This window comes from Balaenoptera borealis (genome assembly GCF_965194805.1).
Source record: "Balaenoptera borealis genome assembly, chromosome: 20".
In the NCBI taxonomy this organism is placed as follows: Eukaryota; Metazoa; Chordata; class Mammalia; order Artiodactyla; family Balaenopteridae; genus Balaenoptera; species Balaenoptera borealis.
This window is the reverse complement of record NC_138879.1, coordinates 14,748,955-14,766,697: the sequence shown is the minus strand read 5'-3', so window position 1 is coordinate 14,766,697 and position 17,743 is coordinate 14,748,955. Positions and strand designations below refer to the sequence as shown.

At 57.2% G+C, this 17,743-nt stretch overlaps 1 protein-coding gene across 4 annotated transcripts in view; it reads right to left on the bottom strand.

Annotated features, from left to right (window-relative positions):
* SCN4A (sodium voltage-gated channel alpha subunit 4) overlaps positions 1–17,743 on the bottom strand; it is a 46,413-nt gene that overhangs the window by 13,019 nt on the left and 15,651 nt on the right. For 3 of the 4 annotated variants that reach the window (XM_082373664.1, XM_082373665.1, XM_082373667.1), the window contains exons 2-14: positions 15,659–16,325; positions 15,452–15,569; positions 15,233–15,323; positions 14,807–14,935; positions 14,247–14,338; positions 11,954–12,250; positions 11,093–11,156; positions 10,694–10,835; positions 9,694–9,903; positions 8,913–9,066; positions 6,874–7,112; positions 4,901–5,074; positions 3,674–4,030 (exon numbers count right to left, since the gene is read on the bottom strand). In XM_082373664.1, the coding sequence (XP_082229790.1) occupies positions 3,674–4,030; positions 4,901–5,074; positions 6,874–7,112; positions 8,913–9,066; positions 9,694–9,903; positions 10,694–10,835; positions 11,093–11,156; positions 11,954–12,250; positions 14,247–14,338; positions 14,807–14,935; positions 15,233–15,323; positions 15,452–15,569; positions 15,659–15,931 (2,340 nt within the window). In that variant the 5' untranslated portion in view covers positions 15,932–16,325. Of the gene's footprint in view, positions 1–3,673; positions 4,031–4,900; positions 5,075–6,873; positions 7,113–8,912; positions 9,067–9,693; positions 9,904–10,693; positions 10,836–11,092; positions 11,157–11,953; positions 12,251–14,246; positions 14,339–14,806; positions 14,936–15,232; positions 15,324–15,451; positions 15,570–15,658; positions 16,326–16,486; positions 16,511–17,743 lie in introns of those variants that run through there. The other variant, XM_082373666.1, reaches the window with a different exon arrangement.

Below are 17,743 nucleotides of genomic sequence, written 5' to 3'. Positions count from 1 at the left end.
TTTTATGACTGAGGAAACTGAGTCCCAGAGAGGTGGAGTGACTTGCCTGAGGACAAACAGCACAGTCAGAACTAGAACCCAGGTTTCCAATCATTGTACAACTTCAGAGGGCATCATTTACTTAGACTACAATGTGAATGGCTACCCCGGAGGCTACACAGTGCAGTGGCCCTGACTTCCACCAGCTTATTCCCACTCCAGGGCAGTGAGCAGGAAGGTACAGCCTGGCTGGGGTGGGGGTTCTGGCTCCTGTCAGCCAGAGGCAGGTATTACTCTGGGGGTCTCAGGGTGGGGCTGTATGAGTGGACATGAGGAAGTAGGGCCAACTGTACTACGCCATTTTCTACAGGACCTGAGTATCCTCAGATTTTGGAATCTGCAGGGTGTCCTGGAACCGATCCCCTGAGATACCAAGGGAGGACCGGAATGTGAATCTCCCACCCTTGGCCATCTTCTCCATGCATCTCACTGTCTGGCCTTCACCAGTGTCCTCCAAGGTCTTTTTGTTATTGTCTTAACTATCATGTTGACATAATATCTTTAAAATATATGTATATAGGGACTTCCCTGGTGGCGCAGTGGTTAAGAATCCGCCTGCCAATGCAGGGGACACGGTTTCGAGCCCTGGTCCAGGAAGATCCTACATGCCGCGGAGCAACTAAGCCCGTGCGCCACAACTACTGAGCCTGCGTTCTAGAACCCGCGAGCCACAACTACTGAGCCTGCGCTCTAGAGCCTGCAAGCCACAACTACCGAAGCCCACGCGCCTAGAGCCCGTGCTCCACAAGAGAAGCCACTGCAATGAGAAGCCCACGCACCGCAATGAAGAGTAGCTCCCGCTTGCCGCAACCAGAGAAAGCCTGCACACAGCAACCAAGACCCAACGCAGCCAAAAATAAAAATTAAAAAAAGATTAAAATTAAAAGAAAAAAAATGTGGTCTTAAAATATATATATAGTATATTGTATATCTTCTCTCTCTGGGAGAATGTGCTGGGGGTATTCGTCCCCACTGCCATGTCTTCTAGCTACTTTTCTGCCTTTGCCCCCCACCAAAATTTACTGGTTTTTCTTTCCCTCTCTGGCGGGAGGTGTCCAGTTGCCAGAAACACATCTGAGATGGGAATTAGCTGCTCTCTGGGTCAGCAGGGTTTGCACACGGCTCTTGCCTGGGACAGAAATAGCTGCCTCAGGCAAGGCATGGGGGGTGGGTTGGAGGGAAGGGGGACTGACAGCAAGTTCCCCTGGGGGGCTCTGAGGGGTGGGTTCCCTATGCCCTGGTCATTTCCTCTTCTTCACAGTAACCCCGAGGATGTGCCTGAGTGCCATGGACGCAGGGGACCTGGGTCCCCACACACCCTGGCGGGGTGCCCCGGTGCCCTCTGGCAGACACTTGCTTCCATGAGGCCTGGGAGGGTGGTGGGCGGGGACAGTGCCCAAGGAGCTGGCAGTGCCGCCCCCCCTTGGTCACTCTGCTTCCTTTGAGCAAAGTGGGAGAGCCACAGAGCTGGGCCGGAGAAGGGCATCAGGGTGGGTAGGTGTGTGCATCTGTGTGTGTGTGCACGCGTGTGCATGTGTGTGTGATGGGAGGGTGCGGGTGGCACACACACAGAGGCAGTGCAGTGCAGTGGTTCCAGACTCTGGGGCAAGACTGCTTGGGTTCAAATCCTGCACAGGTTCCTAATCAACCTCCCTGAGACTTTGCTCGATAAAACAGCACGGCCCTCATAGGGGGTGGTGAGCATTAAGAGATCAATACCAGGAAAGTGCTCAGAATGCTGAATAAACATGAATAGAGGTCAGCTGTCATCGCTGGTACTGCTGATGCTAACCTCATCATTGGTACCATTGCTGCTGGTATTGACGCTGTTGCTATTGGAGTTACACAGACCCAGGTCCTAGTCCAGGCTCCGTTTCACACTGGCTGTGTGGTTCTGGGCTGTGCCTCCTGGAAGCACGGAGCCAACATTACCTGCCGCACAGGGTCGTCAAGAGCATTAGGGATAATACACGTAAAGCCCCTGGCACAGGAACCGGCACGTGGCAGAGCCCAACACCAGGAGTGTGATGCTGGTTGGTGATGGGTACTGAATCCGCCACTGCTCCCCCAATGCCTGTAACATTTGGACCCCCCTGGCCTCTTGGGCCAAGTGCTTTGTTAAGCACTTGGACGTGTGTCATGTAATCCTTACGACCACCCAGTGGAGTAGGTCACCACCCCCATCATCCCCATTTTCCAGATGAGAAAAACTGAGGCCAGAGAGAAATAACTTGCTCGAGGTTTCCCAGTCATCAAGTGGCAAAGTAGGGGCCTGAAATGTTTTTGAGTTTACACACACACACACAGAAACCCCCTGCAGATCCTTTTAGTCACCTCCAGGCCCTTAAACTTGCCCTCACAAACTTCTACTCAGAGCCTGCTCCCACACACCCATCCCGAATACTGCCCCAAAGTTCTGCTGGGACATCTGCCCTCACTCTCCATCTTCCCTCACTCTCCCCACTCCCTAAGACCCCCCCTCCCAGGAGCAACCAGGCTGGGTTCTGCTGTCTGGCTGTCCCTGGGGGCTTGGGACCCCCTCCCACGGTCCCCTCCTCAATTAAGGTGACACCCCCCGCCGCCAGTCTGCCCCTGCCCCCAGCCGGAGCTCAGCCATAGCTGAGAAGCGCTGACCCAGCAGCTCAAGGATTCCACAGGCCTTTGCAGAACATGGGGACGTGTGTCTTCCCACTCCCTGTTGCCCGGGGCAGCGTCGGCCACCACAGGGGGCAGCTGGGCACAGCTCTCCTGGCAGGAGTGACCCCACCCCGAGAAGGGGAGAAGCAGAGTCGGCAGGGTGTGGAGAGATGCCTCCCCCGGCCCCAGCCACAGAAATTCTGGTTAGCTGGACCATGGCCTCACACCCCGTTTCTCATGGGCCCCTGCACCTCCCTCCCTGCACCAGCCCCGCATACAGAAAGTGGCAGGATGGATGCAGCCCATGCCATCTCCAGATCCTGCCAACGCCCATGGCCTAATTCCTGGGAACAGAGGGTGAGAGGGTAGGAGGACAAAAGGGCCAGGAGTTCCTGCTACCAACCCCACACTGTGCCTTCTTCGGTCACAGTCAATCCTCCCGGCCACCCCCTGAGGGGCCTACCATTTTTCTTCCACGTGAAGTTAGAGAACTCAGCCAACCAGAGAGCAGTGATTCATTCAAGGTCACATAGACAGCGGAGGAGCCGGGAATGCAACATGGGTCAGTCTGACTCCAGTTATCATGTTACTTTACCCAAAACACTAGGTCTCAACAGTACTACCCGCAGTGTGGTCCCTGTACCAGCGGCAGTGACATCACCCAGAGCTCATTAGAAATGCCGGTTCCTGGGCCACGGCCCAGAGCCGCTGCATCTGACTCTGGGGCATGGGGCCAGGAATCTAGGTTCTGAGAAACTCCCAAGTGATTCTTAAGCAGGTTAAAATTTGAGAGCCACTGAGTTAAACCATACAAAACTGCCATTTGGGGTTGGGGTTAGGTAGAAAACAAGCATCGGCGGTTTCACACAGTGTAACCTCATGGGAAAAGGGCCCTTCAACGACAGCCTGATTTAAAGGAAATAAAGGCATGGACACATGGTGGACACTTGGGTGTCCTGGGCGAGGGTGGGGGAGCCACCCAGCCGACCTCACTCACCACCAGGTTGCCGATGACCATGACCATGAGGAAGACGGTGAGGCACATGGCCTGGCCGGCCACCTCCATGCAGTCCCACATGGTCTCGATCCACTCCCCGCACAGGATGCGGAAGATGATGAGGAAGGAGTGGAAGAAGTCGTGCATGTGCCAGCGGGGCAGGTTGCAGTCTGCGGCGATCTTGCACACGCACTCCTTGTAGCTCTTGCCGAACAGCTGCATGCCCACCACGGCGAAGATGAACACGATGATGGCCAGCACCAGCGTCAGGTTGCCCAGTGCCCCCACCGAGTTGCCGATGATCTTGATGAGCATGTTCAACGTTGGCCACGACTTGGCCAGCTTGAAGACCCGCAGCTGCCGGGCAGGGCGAGGGCAGGGGCTGGTGAGGCCCGGGGACCCCTGGCCCAGCCCCAAGAGAGCCCCATCCTTATAGGAGAAAGAGTAGTTCCCTGACCAGGGATTGAACCCAGGCCCTCGGCAGCGAGAGTGTAGAGTCCTAACCACTGGACCACCAGGGAATTCCCAGAAAGAACTCTTTTGAACAGCTCAACTCTCACCCACTGAGGGATGCAAGGCCTCAGTTTACCTCTCTATTAAATGGGAATGCTCACATCCTACCCACTAATCCTCTTCGAGTGATCAAAAGAAAGAGTCCTTATCTCTTAAATATACAGGCTAAAGTATTTGCAAGTGAAATGAAATCTCAGGATTTGCTTTAAGATACTCCCCACAGAAAAATTGGGGGGACAGATAAAACAAGAACTATAGAATGTTGACAGCTGTTGGAGCTGGGTGAAAGGTACACACAGGTGTATCTTACCTTCTCTATACTTTTGTGGATGCATGAGAGGTCCCTATGGGGTAGTGGAAAGGATGCTAATTCGGAGTCCCAATTCCACTACTGATGAGTTTCCTGAGCCTCAGCTTTCAGCTCTGCAATATGGGTTGAAGTCCCCACCCCACTGCCACCCAAGGTCACTTAGGAGTCAAGCCCAAATGTCAGCTCCTGGGCTGTCATTTTGGTCCTCCAGCAGCTCTGTGTGATAAGGGGGAGGGCACCTTTCTCCTTTTTTCCAGTAAGAAAGGTTCTAAGAGGCAGAGTGGTGACCAAAGGGCAGAGGGGGCCTTACTTCCAGCCCTCTGGCTTCTTGGCAGTTTCTCCTCCCTTCCTCCGGGCATCCTCACCACACCCTTCCCCAGCCCGGGTGCCAGGGCCTCACGCACCAGACGGAAGGAGCGGAGCACCGACAGCCCCTGCACGTTGGCCAGGCCCAGTTCCACCAGGCTGAGGGTGACGATGATACTGTCGAAGATGTTCCAGCCCTGCTGGAAGTACTCATAGGGGTCCATGGCGATGAGCTTCAGCACCATCTCTGCTGTGAAGATGCCCGTGAAGACCTGCAGGGTGGGGTGCAGCCCCCGTCACAGAGCCTCAGAGGCACAGGACCTCGGGGGCCTCCCACCCCACTCCCGCCTCCAGGGCTCGAGGGGAGGGTGACAGAGCCCTGGGGGCGCAGGCAGTGGTACCCACGGCCCACAGGTGTGTGTATGTGAGTGAGTGAGGAGCGGAACGACCATGCCACAGGGCAGAGTGGGAACCACTCAGAGACCGGGGCCCGTCCATTCCTGGCCTTGGGACTGTTGGCCTGTGTCACGTGACTTCCTGGGGCCTCAGCCCAATCATAATAATATTCAACACTCATAGAGCATGCTGTGGTTCACATTATGACCTTATCGGTATCCCGACCTCTGTGAAGTTGGGAGGGATGATCACGCTCATCCCAGAGTTGAGAAACTGAGGCTCGGAGAGGTCAGCAGCAAGCTGTCGGTCACACTGCCCACATAGAAGCCTGTCTCAAACCAGGTCTTGGGGTGCTTAGTTCAGTCTCCTGTCCCTACACCCTACAGCCTCTCTACCCTGGTTGGCTGGGGTCCCAGGACCCAGAAAACCTTGGTGGTTTCGGAAGTCTAAGGCAGGGCCCAAAAGAGGATGAAGCGGAGGATCAGTGAGAAGCCAGAGCTGAGCCCCCAGAGCCCTGGACTCATCTGAGGGCTGCAGAACCTCTAAAAGCTCCCTGGGCACGGCCCCCCTCCTGCCAGGCACCAGCTGCCCCGGGTCCACAGCCTGCCCGGGCACATGCTGAGCCCCGCCCAGGAGCTGTCCCTGGCCGTAGCAGGTGCCCAGACAGCAGCAGAGTGTGGTCAGGGGGTGGGCAGGCGGCGGGCCGGGCCCATCACACACCCCAGCAGCTGCACCGCGGGTCCAGAGCACACCCTTGCTCCTCCAGCCCGGCCTGGCCACGGCCGCCTCGGGCATCTCCGTGGGGTGGACGTGCCTGCCTCGCGGGCTGGGGAGTCCAGGGCCTGATTCCTGTGCTGCCCACCCAGTCCTCGTCCTGCCCCAGGCCCCAAATCTGACTCTTCCTGGGCTCCCCGCGCCCTCAGCGGAGGGGGAGCATCTTGCCCATTCGCCATCCTGGAAAGATTGCAAAGGCAATTGGGAAGGGTGGGGCTGGGCTGGAGGAGGAGGAGGCGGCTTTTTCCCTTTGTCAGGCTCCACAGGGGCTGGCAACGAGGTGATAATGCTCCTAATGGGCAGGGATAAGCAGGCGGATCAGTGTGTGTCAACAATAGCAGAGCAGAAAGGGCTGGAGAGGGGAGCTGGCCTGGCCATGCCTGAGAAATGGCAGCGGGCAGGGGGGCTCAGGGCTGGGGGACTATGCCCTGGGGCCTCCAGGGTGAGCTGGGGCCTCTTGAGCCTGGGTGCCCATGGCTCTACGCCCCCACGTCCAGGTCCCTTGGTCCCTCTTAGCCCCACAACAACCTCTGAAAGTGGAGAGACTTGCCATCCAGCCCCCCCATACCTCTGTGCTCTCACTCCCCCATCTCTGCCTCCAGGGCATGGCCTGGACCCCAAAGCCCCTGAAATCCTGATAATAAGAGGTCAAGCGCCTCATCCCCATTCTGTCTGCCCCCAAGTACCCTGAAACCCAAATTCCACATCCCATGGATCACCCCATGTACATCCCTGGTACATCAACTCATGCCCCCATATACCCATATGCTGGGAAAATAACCCCAGCCTGTCCCCTTATGCCCCCTAATTGTGCCCCATATTTCCACACAGCCTGTCGGGCCCTGTGGCCCCTCTCCTGTCCTGCACAGGAAGGACAGCCTCTCCCTCGCCCGCTCCCTACCAGGTTGCCCACGTTGAGCACTCTGTCAAATTGCTCCGTCATGGGGTAATGCTCCATGGCCATGAAGAGGGTGTTGAGCACGATGCAGATGGTGATGCCCAGGTCCACGAAGGGGTCCATGACGATCAAGTGGATGATATTCTTGAACTTCATCCACGGGGTGCAGCAGTTCCATATGAGCACTTTCTGGGAACACTTGTACCACCACGGTGGGCACTTCTGGTGGGCCTCTGCCAGCCCTGGGAGTAGGGTGGAAACAGATACCTGATGAGGATCCCCCCTCACGTGCTCCTTCCTCCACCTAGATCTTTGGTCCCACCTTCCAAGCCCCGCCCCCTAGAGCATAACACCTCAAGCCCCGCCCCCTCAGGGAGGCCTACTCCAAGCCCCGCCTCTCAGTGGGTCACCCTCAAGACCCATCCCTCTAGACACCGCCCACATGGCCCCACCCCACAACCCGCTGTCCCTTAGCTGACCCTCAAAAAGCCACACCCTCAGCAGCCTTACCCCAAGCTCCTCTCCCAGTGTTCTACTTCAGCTTCGCCTTCCTGGAGCTCCCCACCCCCTAACGCGATGGGGTGACTCCCATCCTCTGCCTATGGCCCAGGGCTGCGATCTCGGCTGGGGAGGGGCCCGAGGGCCCCCAGGGAGAGGCGGGAGGCCACTGCACGGGGCTGGGTCCCAGTTCCACCTGCTGCTGGCCAGCGCCACTCAGGAGCAAACCGTGGTTCCCCCCGAGGGCTCTCCCTCCCACTGCCAGTATGCCGGCCCCTCCAGACTGTCCCCAGCCAGTCCTTCCTTTCCCACCAGGGTAGCTTTCTGGAAACATCCCCTGTTCTTGCCACTCCAGCTCTAAACCCCTGGGGCTCCTTAAGGCCCATGGGTGACGCTGCTTCCCCTCCTGGTCTTCCAGGCCTCTGCTGCCCATGGGGGTTCTCAGCCTGGGCGTGCTCTCATTTAATTACCACTGGAAATGGATGAGGAAAGGGGACTGGAGCCGGGGGCAGCCCCATAGACACCTGGGTTTGAGTGCATGATTGGGACACCCCAGAGTTTGGGGGCGGTTGAGCCGCACCCCCATCCAAGAATTAGTAAACTGGACCTCGCAAAGGCTGCAGATTCTGCTCTGGCAGCAACACCCCTAGCCCCAACCCGGGTGCTACTGCAGGTGCCCTAAACTGTGTCTGAGGCCCCAGACTTCCCACCACAGTCCCAGTAAGGACAACGTTGAGTGACCTCCTCGGCCAGCCCTGTCCAGCATTCCCTGGGGCGTTCTCTGGCAGGGCACACAGACACCTGGATGCCCGTCACACCAGGTCAGCTGGGATGGGGCCCTCTAGAGGTTTGCAAAGTCCTCCAAGTCCTCCCTGGCACAAGGCGAGACACCTGGGGAGAGGACCCGATCCCTTCTATGTCAGATTTCCTTGCATCTTCCCTCCCTTGCTTCCCCCTTTCCTCCTCCTCCCTCTGTCTTTCCTTACTGCCTCCCTCCCTCCCTCTCATCCATCCACACACCCATGTCTCTTCCCATTCATTAATCTTTCAGCCCAGCCACCCATCCATCCATCCATCCATCCGTCTGTACGTCTATCCACCCTCTCCTCGTTACCTTATCCTAGTCTCCCACTGAGGCCTGGGGGGCAGCGCAGGGATTTGGGGGAGTCTGTGACTCTATCTGTGCAGAGAGACCTTTGATGTTTAACTTTTACCCAGAAGATATTTGAGGAACAGGATCTCCAGTTTCCGGAACATTGGGCCTTCCTGGTTAGTATTCTTATCCTGTCCTTCCCCATTGCCTTGGCAGCCCCCAAGGCCTCCCGGAAGCCCCCAGTTCCCGCCACAGCCTGGCCTTGCAGCCAGAATTGGGCCAGGGTAAGCCAGGACTATATTTATCACGGCCATTTCTTCGATGCCAATATTAAGTTACTGTCCTGAAGCTGGGCCCAGCCAGGCCCTCCCGGCGCCCACCCCGGGAGCCCAAGTGGCCTGATGGGCAGGACAGGCAGGGAAGGGTGGGTATGGGGATGCCAGACACTCACCTTCCATAGCATCGGAGACGCCGCTGTCTGCGCTGCAGCTGGGTCTCGGGGGCCCCTTCTCCCCCGTTGATGTGTCCAGGCTGCCGTTGCAGTCTTTGCCGTGGGCTGGGTCCTCGTCTGCCTCCCTACCTTCCAGAGCCTGAGCGGCCTTGGCCTGTGGACCAGCAAGGGTGATGGACATAAAGTCCATCGCTGAGCCATGGGGATGGACTAATGGATTCTCAGAGCTTCTTCCTGAGCCTTTCAGGCTGGGGGCCCCTCTTTTTGGCCCGCACCCAGCTTACTGTGGGCAGGGGCGGCAACCTCGGTGGTGGTGGGGTGACAGGGTAGGGACCAAAGTGACTGAGGACACACTTCCTGAAGACCCTTCACTCTCTGAAGCCTTGACTGACCCTGCACTTCATGACATGATGGGTAAATGTACAGCTGCTCCCTGGGGCCTCATCAGGACCCGCCTCTCCCTCAGCCTGGACCCGTACGCTGCCCATAAAGAATCATAAAACCATAGGAATTTGAGCTGGAAGGCTACGTCAGGTTTAACTACTCCGGATTCCTTGTTATATATGGGGAAACTGAGGCACTGAGCTGAGAAATACTCTTTCCACTGCTTGGATGCCTCCCACCCCACCAAAGCTCCAGCCTGGGTCTTCTGCCCCCCCGTCCTCTGCCTCGCAGGCCCTACCCCATGCCTCCCCCGACCCCCCTCAGCCTGCCCAGGAGCACCCAGGCCGAGGGGCAGGGAGATCCCTGGATCCCCGGCCTCCTCCCCCTGAGTCCAGACCTTCCCCAGCTCTTCCTGCTGCTTTCTGAATTTCTCCAGCATCTGCTGAAACTCTTCTTCTTTCTCCTGATTCTCGGCCAAGGTGGCCTCGTTCTGCTCAGCGTATGCCATGGCCACCACCGCCAGGATCAGGTTGATGAGGTAGAAGGAGCCCAGAAAAATGATGACCACGAAGAAGATCATGTAGGTCTTGCCGGCTGCTCGAAGGGTCTGGGAGTCGGGGAGGGAGAGAAAGCGTCACATGGCACCCGCCTGCTTTCACCCACACCCATCTCCATACATCCATTGCCCAGATAGGTAAATGCAGGAGAGGGTCCTTCACAGAGCCAGGCAGTTTGAGGGCTTTTGAGGCAAGGTATGGCCGCCCTTGGCAGGCTAAGCCACATTCTGGGGCGCTTCAAAATATATACTCAGGACCCAGACCTTCCTGGTCTCCTGGCTCAGAAAGCCCTGAGGACCTCAGCCAGACATCTTGAGATCAGAGAACCAGGATAAAAATTGGTGAACACAGGCTTTGGGATCAGCTTGAATCCTAGCTTTCCCGTAGCGCCTGGCATCTAGTAAGAGCTCAGCAAATAGCAGCTATTATTATATTACTAAATATTATTATTAACATCATCATGCTAGAAACATCACCAGGAACCAGAAGGCACTGTTGCTCCAGACCCAACCTGCCCACCTGCAAACAGTGGAAGGTAAATAATTGTGTATGGGCAGAGTTGGAGTCTAAGCTGCCCTACCGGTTACTGTGAGGCTTGGGAGTCTGTACCCGGCTCAGATCTCAGCTCTTAAGGCAAATGAGGAAAAGGAAGAAAGGGCTGGGGCTCAGATCTGGGCAGGTACCTAGCGTCAGAGGGCTCTGAGAACCTATATGTAGGGGCATTTAGGGGGTACCATGGAGGAGACAGCCTTGTTAGGGGCCCCACCAAGCCCGGAGGAGGCAGTGGAGATGGAGGGAGGTAGCCGTGGGGCTGAGGGGCAGGGCGGGGGGCTGCTGTACCTGCTGGAAGAGGTTTTCCCAATAGTCCTGTGTCATGAGGCGGAAGAGAGCCAGGAAGGCCCAGCTGAAGGTGTCATAGCTGGTGTAGCCATAGTTGGGGTTCCGCCCGGCCTTGATGCACTCGTAACCCTCAGGGCAGCGCCTGGGGATAGGATGGGGGCTGGTTTTAGGGAGAAAGGAGAGCTCCAGCCTGGAGATAGATGGGGGGACCCCAAGAGAAAAATATCCTTCCGTCTTGTCTGCATCCCGAAAAATGGAAAGTGTTCCCCTCATGCCCATGAATTTTCTTTACGTTTCTATCCACCCCAGGTCCTCATCCCTAATCATCCCCCATCTTCTGACAACCCTGGGACACCTGCCCTCCACCGCCCCCACCCCACCCCCGCCAGTGTCACTCACCCAGCGTCGCTGCTGTTCCCACAGAGCAGGGCGTCATTGGAGCCTTCCAGGAAATAGAAGTTCCCTTTGGGAGTCAGAGGCCACAAAGGAAACATGTCACCACATGGACACTGTGGGCACAGTACCCACTGTGCACCTGTGGACACATCTGTGTGGACCACACGCCCCAAATGGATGCTCTCTGGGTGCCCCTTCCCTCTCCTTTAAGGGCAGCTCCAAGTTCCAAGGTCTCTGGGTAGATACATTTTGCTGTCAGCTCAGTGCCTAGTGTGGGGTGCAGCAGGGGCACAGAGGGATGCGGGGTGGGGAGCATGCATGTGTGTGGATGGGGCTACCATGTGCCTGTGCAGGACCCTCAACTGAAGGGGGGATGCAGCTAGAATCCAGGATGCCAGGTTGAAGAAGGGGTACCATTTTCTCAGCTGCCAGAAGGCACAGTGTGAAGTAAGAGTGGCTCTATGAGAATGTTGTCTTGTGCGTGTGAGCCTATGAAGTCTGGGTATGTGAATAGGATGCGGGGGCCTGGTGGTGGCCCTGCCAGTGTGCGAGCATGTGGTGTGATGGAGAACAAGGAGTACGTAGGTTAGGGACTATGGACTGCTGCTTTTTATAGCAGAAGCTTTAGGATTTTCAAAGCAATTTGGCATTTGTTGTCACACAAACCCTTTGAGAAAGGTATTGTTGTCTCCATCTTATAGGTAAAGATTCTGAGGGAGGGGGAGATGAAGTGACTTGTCAGAGGTTGCCCCAGCTGGTAAGTGATGGATTTACACTCAGGTCTTCTCCATGCTCTTTGTCGCACAAGGGGCTGCCATCGGGGCTGGGAAAGACCCCACTGGCCTTCCGACCCTCCGTTCTTACCTTCGTCATTGATGTAGGCATCCCAGTCAAAGGTAGAGTTGCTGGCCCAGCTCTCCTGGCTGTTCCAGGTGTCATTGCCATACCAGGTGTCATTGCCGTACCAGGTGTCATTGCCGTACCACGTGGTGTTGGTATCATTGAAGGGCGGGGGCCAGCGCACACACTTCTGCCGCAGGTTTCCCATGAAGAGCTGCAGCCCCACCAGGGCAAAGACACTCAGGCAGAAGACGGTGAGGATCATCACATCTGACAGCTTTTTCACCGACTGGATCAGGGCTCCCACAATGGTCTTCAGCCCTGATCACAGAGAGGGTGAGAGCTTGGGGCTGGGCAGGGCAGGGGGTAACTCACTGACTTAGCCCCTCCGAGCCTCTGCCTACTCCATCTCCTTCAAGCCTTGACTTACTTGGGGCACTGCTTGCCCGAAGCCTTCCCAAATTAGCCCCATCCTTCTCTGGTTACAACCTCCATCTGGAGCCTTGAATGGCCACCGAATCTCAGCCACTAGAAGAAGGGACTATGAAGACTTCACAGTGTGTTGCCCGACTCAGAGAGCAACACCCAGTCACACAGTGGAGCTTAATAAATGTCGCTAAGTCAGCACTCCCAAAGTGTGTTCCTTAGAACGCTCATCTAGTAAGCTGTGCCCTTAAAAAAAGGGGTTCAATCATGTTTGGGGAAGGCTGAGCTCTGTAGCGCCCTCTTGGAGGGTCCTTGTGTAGATTAGCCTATCAAAGGCTCGGAAAAGTCCTACAGAAACAAAAACTTTAATGCCACGTTTCACCTTATTTGACACAGAACACTTTCTCTTTTTTTTTCCTTAGTAAATTTATTTATTTGTTTATTTTTGGCTGCGTTGGGTCTTCGTTGCTGCGGGCGGGCTTGTGGGCTTCTCACTGTGGTGGTTTCTCTTGTTGCAGAGCACAGGCTCTAGGCGTGCGGGCTTCAGTAGTTGTGGCTCGCGGGCTCTAGAGCGCAGGCTCAGTAGTTGTGGCGAACGGGCTTAGTTGCTCTGCGGCATGTGGGATCTTCCCGGACCAGGGCTCGAACCCGTGTTCCCTGCATTGGCAGGTGGATTCTCCACCACTGCGCCACCAGGGAAGCCCCCTTTCTCTTTTAGTGCCTGTTAACACCCAAGGAACAGCAGGGTTCACTCTGAGAACCTCTAGGCTGACTTTGCAATATTGCATTCCACTCCTCTGGACGGGCAAAGGCATAGCCAAATCGTATGGAATTCCAGGCTCAGATTCCATCGTTTATGGAAGAACCATAACTTCTTCCTCGGGCCTAATCAGTGTGTCTCTTGCTTCAGTATTAGTTTATTTCTTTTTCTTATCTTGGTATGAAAACAGATGCTCAGCAGCCTCCTTATAAAAACCCTCTGAGCGCTGAGGATGCTGGAAGCATGGCACCGAGGGAAGGTATTGTGGCCTTGACTCAGGGGCCAACGTGCCGTGTGGCCTTCAGTAAGCTCTTCTTTCCCGGAGTCCCTCCTTCTTCAACTGCAATTCACGAGGGCTTTGGACTAGAGGAGAACTAAGGTATTTTCTAGCACTAAGACTTCACAATTTCCCCTCCTCCCAGAGTCTGTTCTCCATGCCTTTTCAGATCATCTTTCTCTCCTTTAATGAACCTTCTCCAGTTTCTCCACATGCTTTTTTGAGGGTCCGGATGATCCAGATTCTAGTTATTTCATGCTTCTTGATGCATTACTTTGGAATTGCTCTGGCCTGATTGCTCAGTGGGTATGTGGCGTGTTCATTATTGAGCCCACAGGGCTGGGACTTTCCATCACTGATTCTCTGTGTCTCTCTCAGGTGGAGGTCTCTGCTCTGCCCAGTCTGCTTATTTTATTGAATACACATACCCTGGGCCAGTCATTGTTCTAAAAACCTTATTGCTATCAAGGCTTTGAATTCTCATAACAACCGGATGAGTGGTACTGTTATTATGCACATTTCACAGATACGGAAATTGAGGCAGACAGGGAAGCCACTTACCCAAGGTCAAAGTTAGGAAGTGGTGGAGGTGGGAATTGAACCCAGGCAGTCTGGCTCCAGAATCTGTGCTCTAACCACCTTGCTAGGCTGCCTCTCAAAACCCATCCTCCCACCTGGGGCCCCTTCTCCTCTCTGGCCACAGGGGCCCCTCTGTGTCCAGGCTTTGGTGTGGGTCCTACACCACCTGGGACGGTTGTGACCCTGGGTCATAGAACTTGAGTGCCTGGTTCCAGGCCTGGGGGAGGGGGGAGGCCTGATGGCCTGGGCAGAGGGTCCCTGCTCCTCCCCAGTACCTGGGATGACTGTGATGGTTTTCAGGGCCCGCAGCACCCGGAAGGTTCTCAGGGCTGAGATGTTGCCCAAGTCCACAAACTCCGTCAGGTACCTGGGTGGGGAGGTTGGGGCGAGGGCTGTGTCAGAGCCGGGGGTGGGCGGTAGGGCAGAAGTCACAGGTTCTCCAGGCCCAGAATGAGGATTCCCAAGGAATCCTTGTAGTTGGGGTTACCGTGGAGATGCGGGGGGACAGGTCAGGCACCGCAAGTTTCCTATCGGGGCCTGAGAGGTGGGGAAGACAATGCAGGAGCTTTGCTGAGGAGTGGGGTTAGCAAGGGTAGCCCAGCTCTCCCGGTGGGGGCCCGTGGGGCTAGGGCTCAGGGCTGCTGTGTGTGGTCATATGTGCTATGTGTAGGGGCACCGGGACAGCCTGCCAGCCAGACCCTGGGAATGGCAGCTCCTAGAATTGTGCAGCCCACTCTCTGCAAGCTGGACCCACGGCCCCGCCGTCCACCCTCTGAGGGCTGGCCCCCTCCCCTCACCCTCATCAGCCTCAGGACGCCCTCGGGGCCCTGCTCACGCCATCATGATGACGCTGAAGTCCAGCCAGTTCCAGGGGTCCCGGAGGAATGTGAAGTCTTCGATGCAAAAGCCTCGGGCCAGGATCTTGATGAGGGACTCAAAGGTGTAGATCCCTGTGAAGGTGTACCTGGCAGGGAGAGGGCCGGCCAGGGCCAGCCATGTCACGCCTGGGTGTGGGTGGCAGTGATGGACCTCCTGGGAAGGAGGGCACAGAAATGACATATGCCACCCAGGGGCTGAGGACATTGGTGAGAGTGACAGTGTGTGCCATTCCAGGGTCTTAAGGTATGTGTGGATGGGGGTGGCAGTGACAGTGTTTGTCTCCCTGGAAGACAAGAGCAGTTTCACTCTGGGCATCCTCAGAGTGCGCACCCGGGACGGGCAGACACCTGGGACCGGGGCAACGGGGGAGGGGGAGACTTACTCCACATGCTTGGACCAGGAGGGCGGGTCGCTCATGGTCATGAACACGCAGTTGGTCAAGATGGTGATCATGATGAACATGCTGAACAGCGTCGGGGGGAGAGTCAAGGAAAGTGAGGGAGCAGGTGGGGAGGGGAGGTGCAAAGAGGGCCTCCCGCCCATCCCCGCCCCCTCCCTGCCTTTCCCCGCCCCTGCGCTCGCCCCACTCGGGCAGGATATGAGTGGATGAGCACCTTGATGGCGCAGCGTCTGAGGGTGTTAAAGGGGCTCAGCATGTACAGCGCAGGTGTGGCAGAGAAGCGGAAGATGGCCTTGCCCTTGTTGAGCACGATGAAGGTCTGCGGCAGGGAGAGAGCTGTGAGGCCTGGGACAGGCGGACAGATTGACAATGGACAGACAGGTGGAGGGAAGCCTCCCAGGCCCGGACCTTCTTGTCACCGTAGTAGGGATCCAGGTCCTCCAGGGGGATGCCAATGACCTCCGGTGGGGGGTCCCCATAGATACGGGGCAGGTTCTTGCCAGCCTCCAGGTCACTGCACGGCTTCTGTTCGGGCCCCTCAGTCCCCATCTGCTTGTTCCGCTGCTTCCGGGCCTCCTCCTCCGTCACCCGCCGTTCTATGGCTGCCAGGGACTCCCGGGTGAAGGGGCGCAGGCCCTCAGGGCCCAGAGGCACCACCGTGGGCTGAGATGAGTTGGCCATCCTCGCATCCTGGGCTCAGGGGCCAGCAGGGCGGCAGGCAGCCGGGACAGCTGCAGCGTGCAGCCGCCGGGGTGCTGGGCGGCCACCCCGCCCTGGGCCTGCTGTCCGCTACTCAGCTCCTGCCTGACCAGGGGCCAGGGCGGGGAGGTCGGCGTGCAGGCCCTTTTGGGGCTGGGAGATGTGCCTGCAGGGCCCAGGTGCTGCTGCACAGGTGCTGGACACAAGGGCATCACCCCCAAGCCCCGCACCACGCTCTCCCCAGCAAGGGCTTGGCTGCCCTCTGGACTGACAGAAAACCAACCAGATCCTCTTCCGTCTTCGAGACTTGGGGCCAACGCCCCAGTGCCTTCAACCGCCTCCTGGGCCCAAGTTCTGGGGACTGTGTGGCTTCAGCCTTTGGGGACAGAGAAAACCACAGCTGGCTATGCCCATGTGACCTCTAGCCAGCAGTGAGGCAGAAAGGAATCAGATGTGAAATGTGAGGGTGGATTGAGGATGGGCCGAGGTGAGGGGCCTGATGGGGTCAGCCTAAAGCAGGAATGGCAAACGGATTACATCTTGAGGGCTGACTTGGATCCGCTGCTATTGGCTGCTTGGAGATGTGGGCAAAGACTATCAAGATTGCAGCCTGAAAAAAAAAAAAAATGGTTGCAGCCAGACTCAGTGCAAAAAGACTGCTGTGATTGATTACTGATGTCTGCCAGGGGCATGAGAAAGGAGAATGTGGTACACCTGCCTGTACTCACCATATCTGGCCTGGAGGGAGGAGAAAAGGAAGATGTGGGAATGTGGAGTGCCCTGTCCTGAGCTTTGGGGAGGTGTGATGTTGGGCGGGGAGAGGGAAGAAGGAAGGTTCCCGGGCACTGCCAAGGATCCCACCAGCTCCCTCCCCCAGGACCCATGGGACCTAACCCATGGGCAGGCAGGGGGAGCTGGAGTGGGAAAATGCAGGGTGTGTGTGGGGGGGGTCATGTCAGGAGAGCCTGAAGACGCTAACGTGGAAGAGAAGGACACACAGGAAAGGTCCTGGAGACAAGGAGATGGACAGTTTCAATGATGGGGGCAGGGCTAGAGCTCCCAGGGACTGCTTTTGGCTGGTGGTCCCTGTATGAACTGGGCTGATAGAGGGGTGCCCACCAGGAGCTGTAGAGGCGTGTGAGAGCTGTGCAGCCCTCCTGAGCCTGTTGCCTGTGGAAGCAAGGTGGTAGGTCACCTATCGCAAAGGCCCTGGGGAATGACCCACATCAGCAGGCGGGCACAGGGACACCACAGCAGCCTGGTCACACACTAGCCATCACTAGGCCCGCACGGACAGACGCCCCGGAACCACCCCTCCACCAAAGGGCCTCAGACAGACCCCCCAGAGACACCCAGGGCTACACCGGAGGGTAGCCCTGTCACAGCGGGCCCAGAAGCCTGAGCAGTGCCCCTGCCCTGGCCAGTGCAGGCAGGCACTTCCTCAGACTTGGTCAACAGGTGGGGGGGCGGCCCAGGGAGTGGCCGGAGCCATTGGGCAGCGCTGGCCACGCCCCCTGCCTGGCTTCCCAGCTGCTCCCTACCATCACCCCATCACCCGGGAGTCGTGTTTCCACGGGCCTGACTCCGCTCCTTCCTGCCGAGCCCGGCCCTCAGCTGCTCATTGGCCCCGTCGTGTGCGTGGGAGCGTGTGTGCACGGACACACACGTGTACACGCGAGCGCAGACACACGAGAGCGCACGCCCAGCCCGAAACCACCCCTCACGCTGACCTCACAGTGGCACCTACCACTTGCCACAGACCTTTGCTCCTTCTTCCCCATCACTGGCCTCACG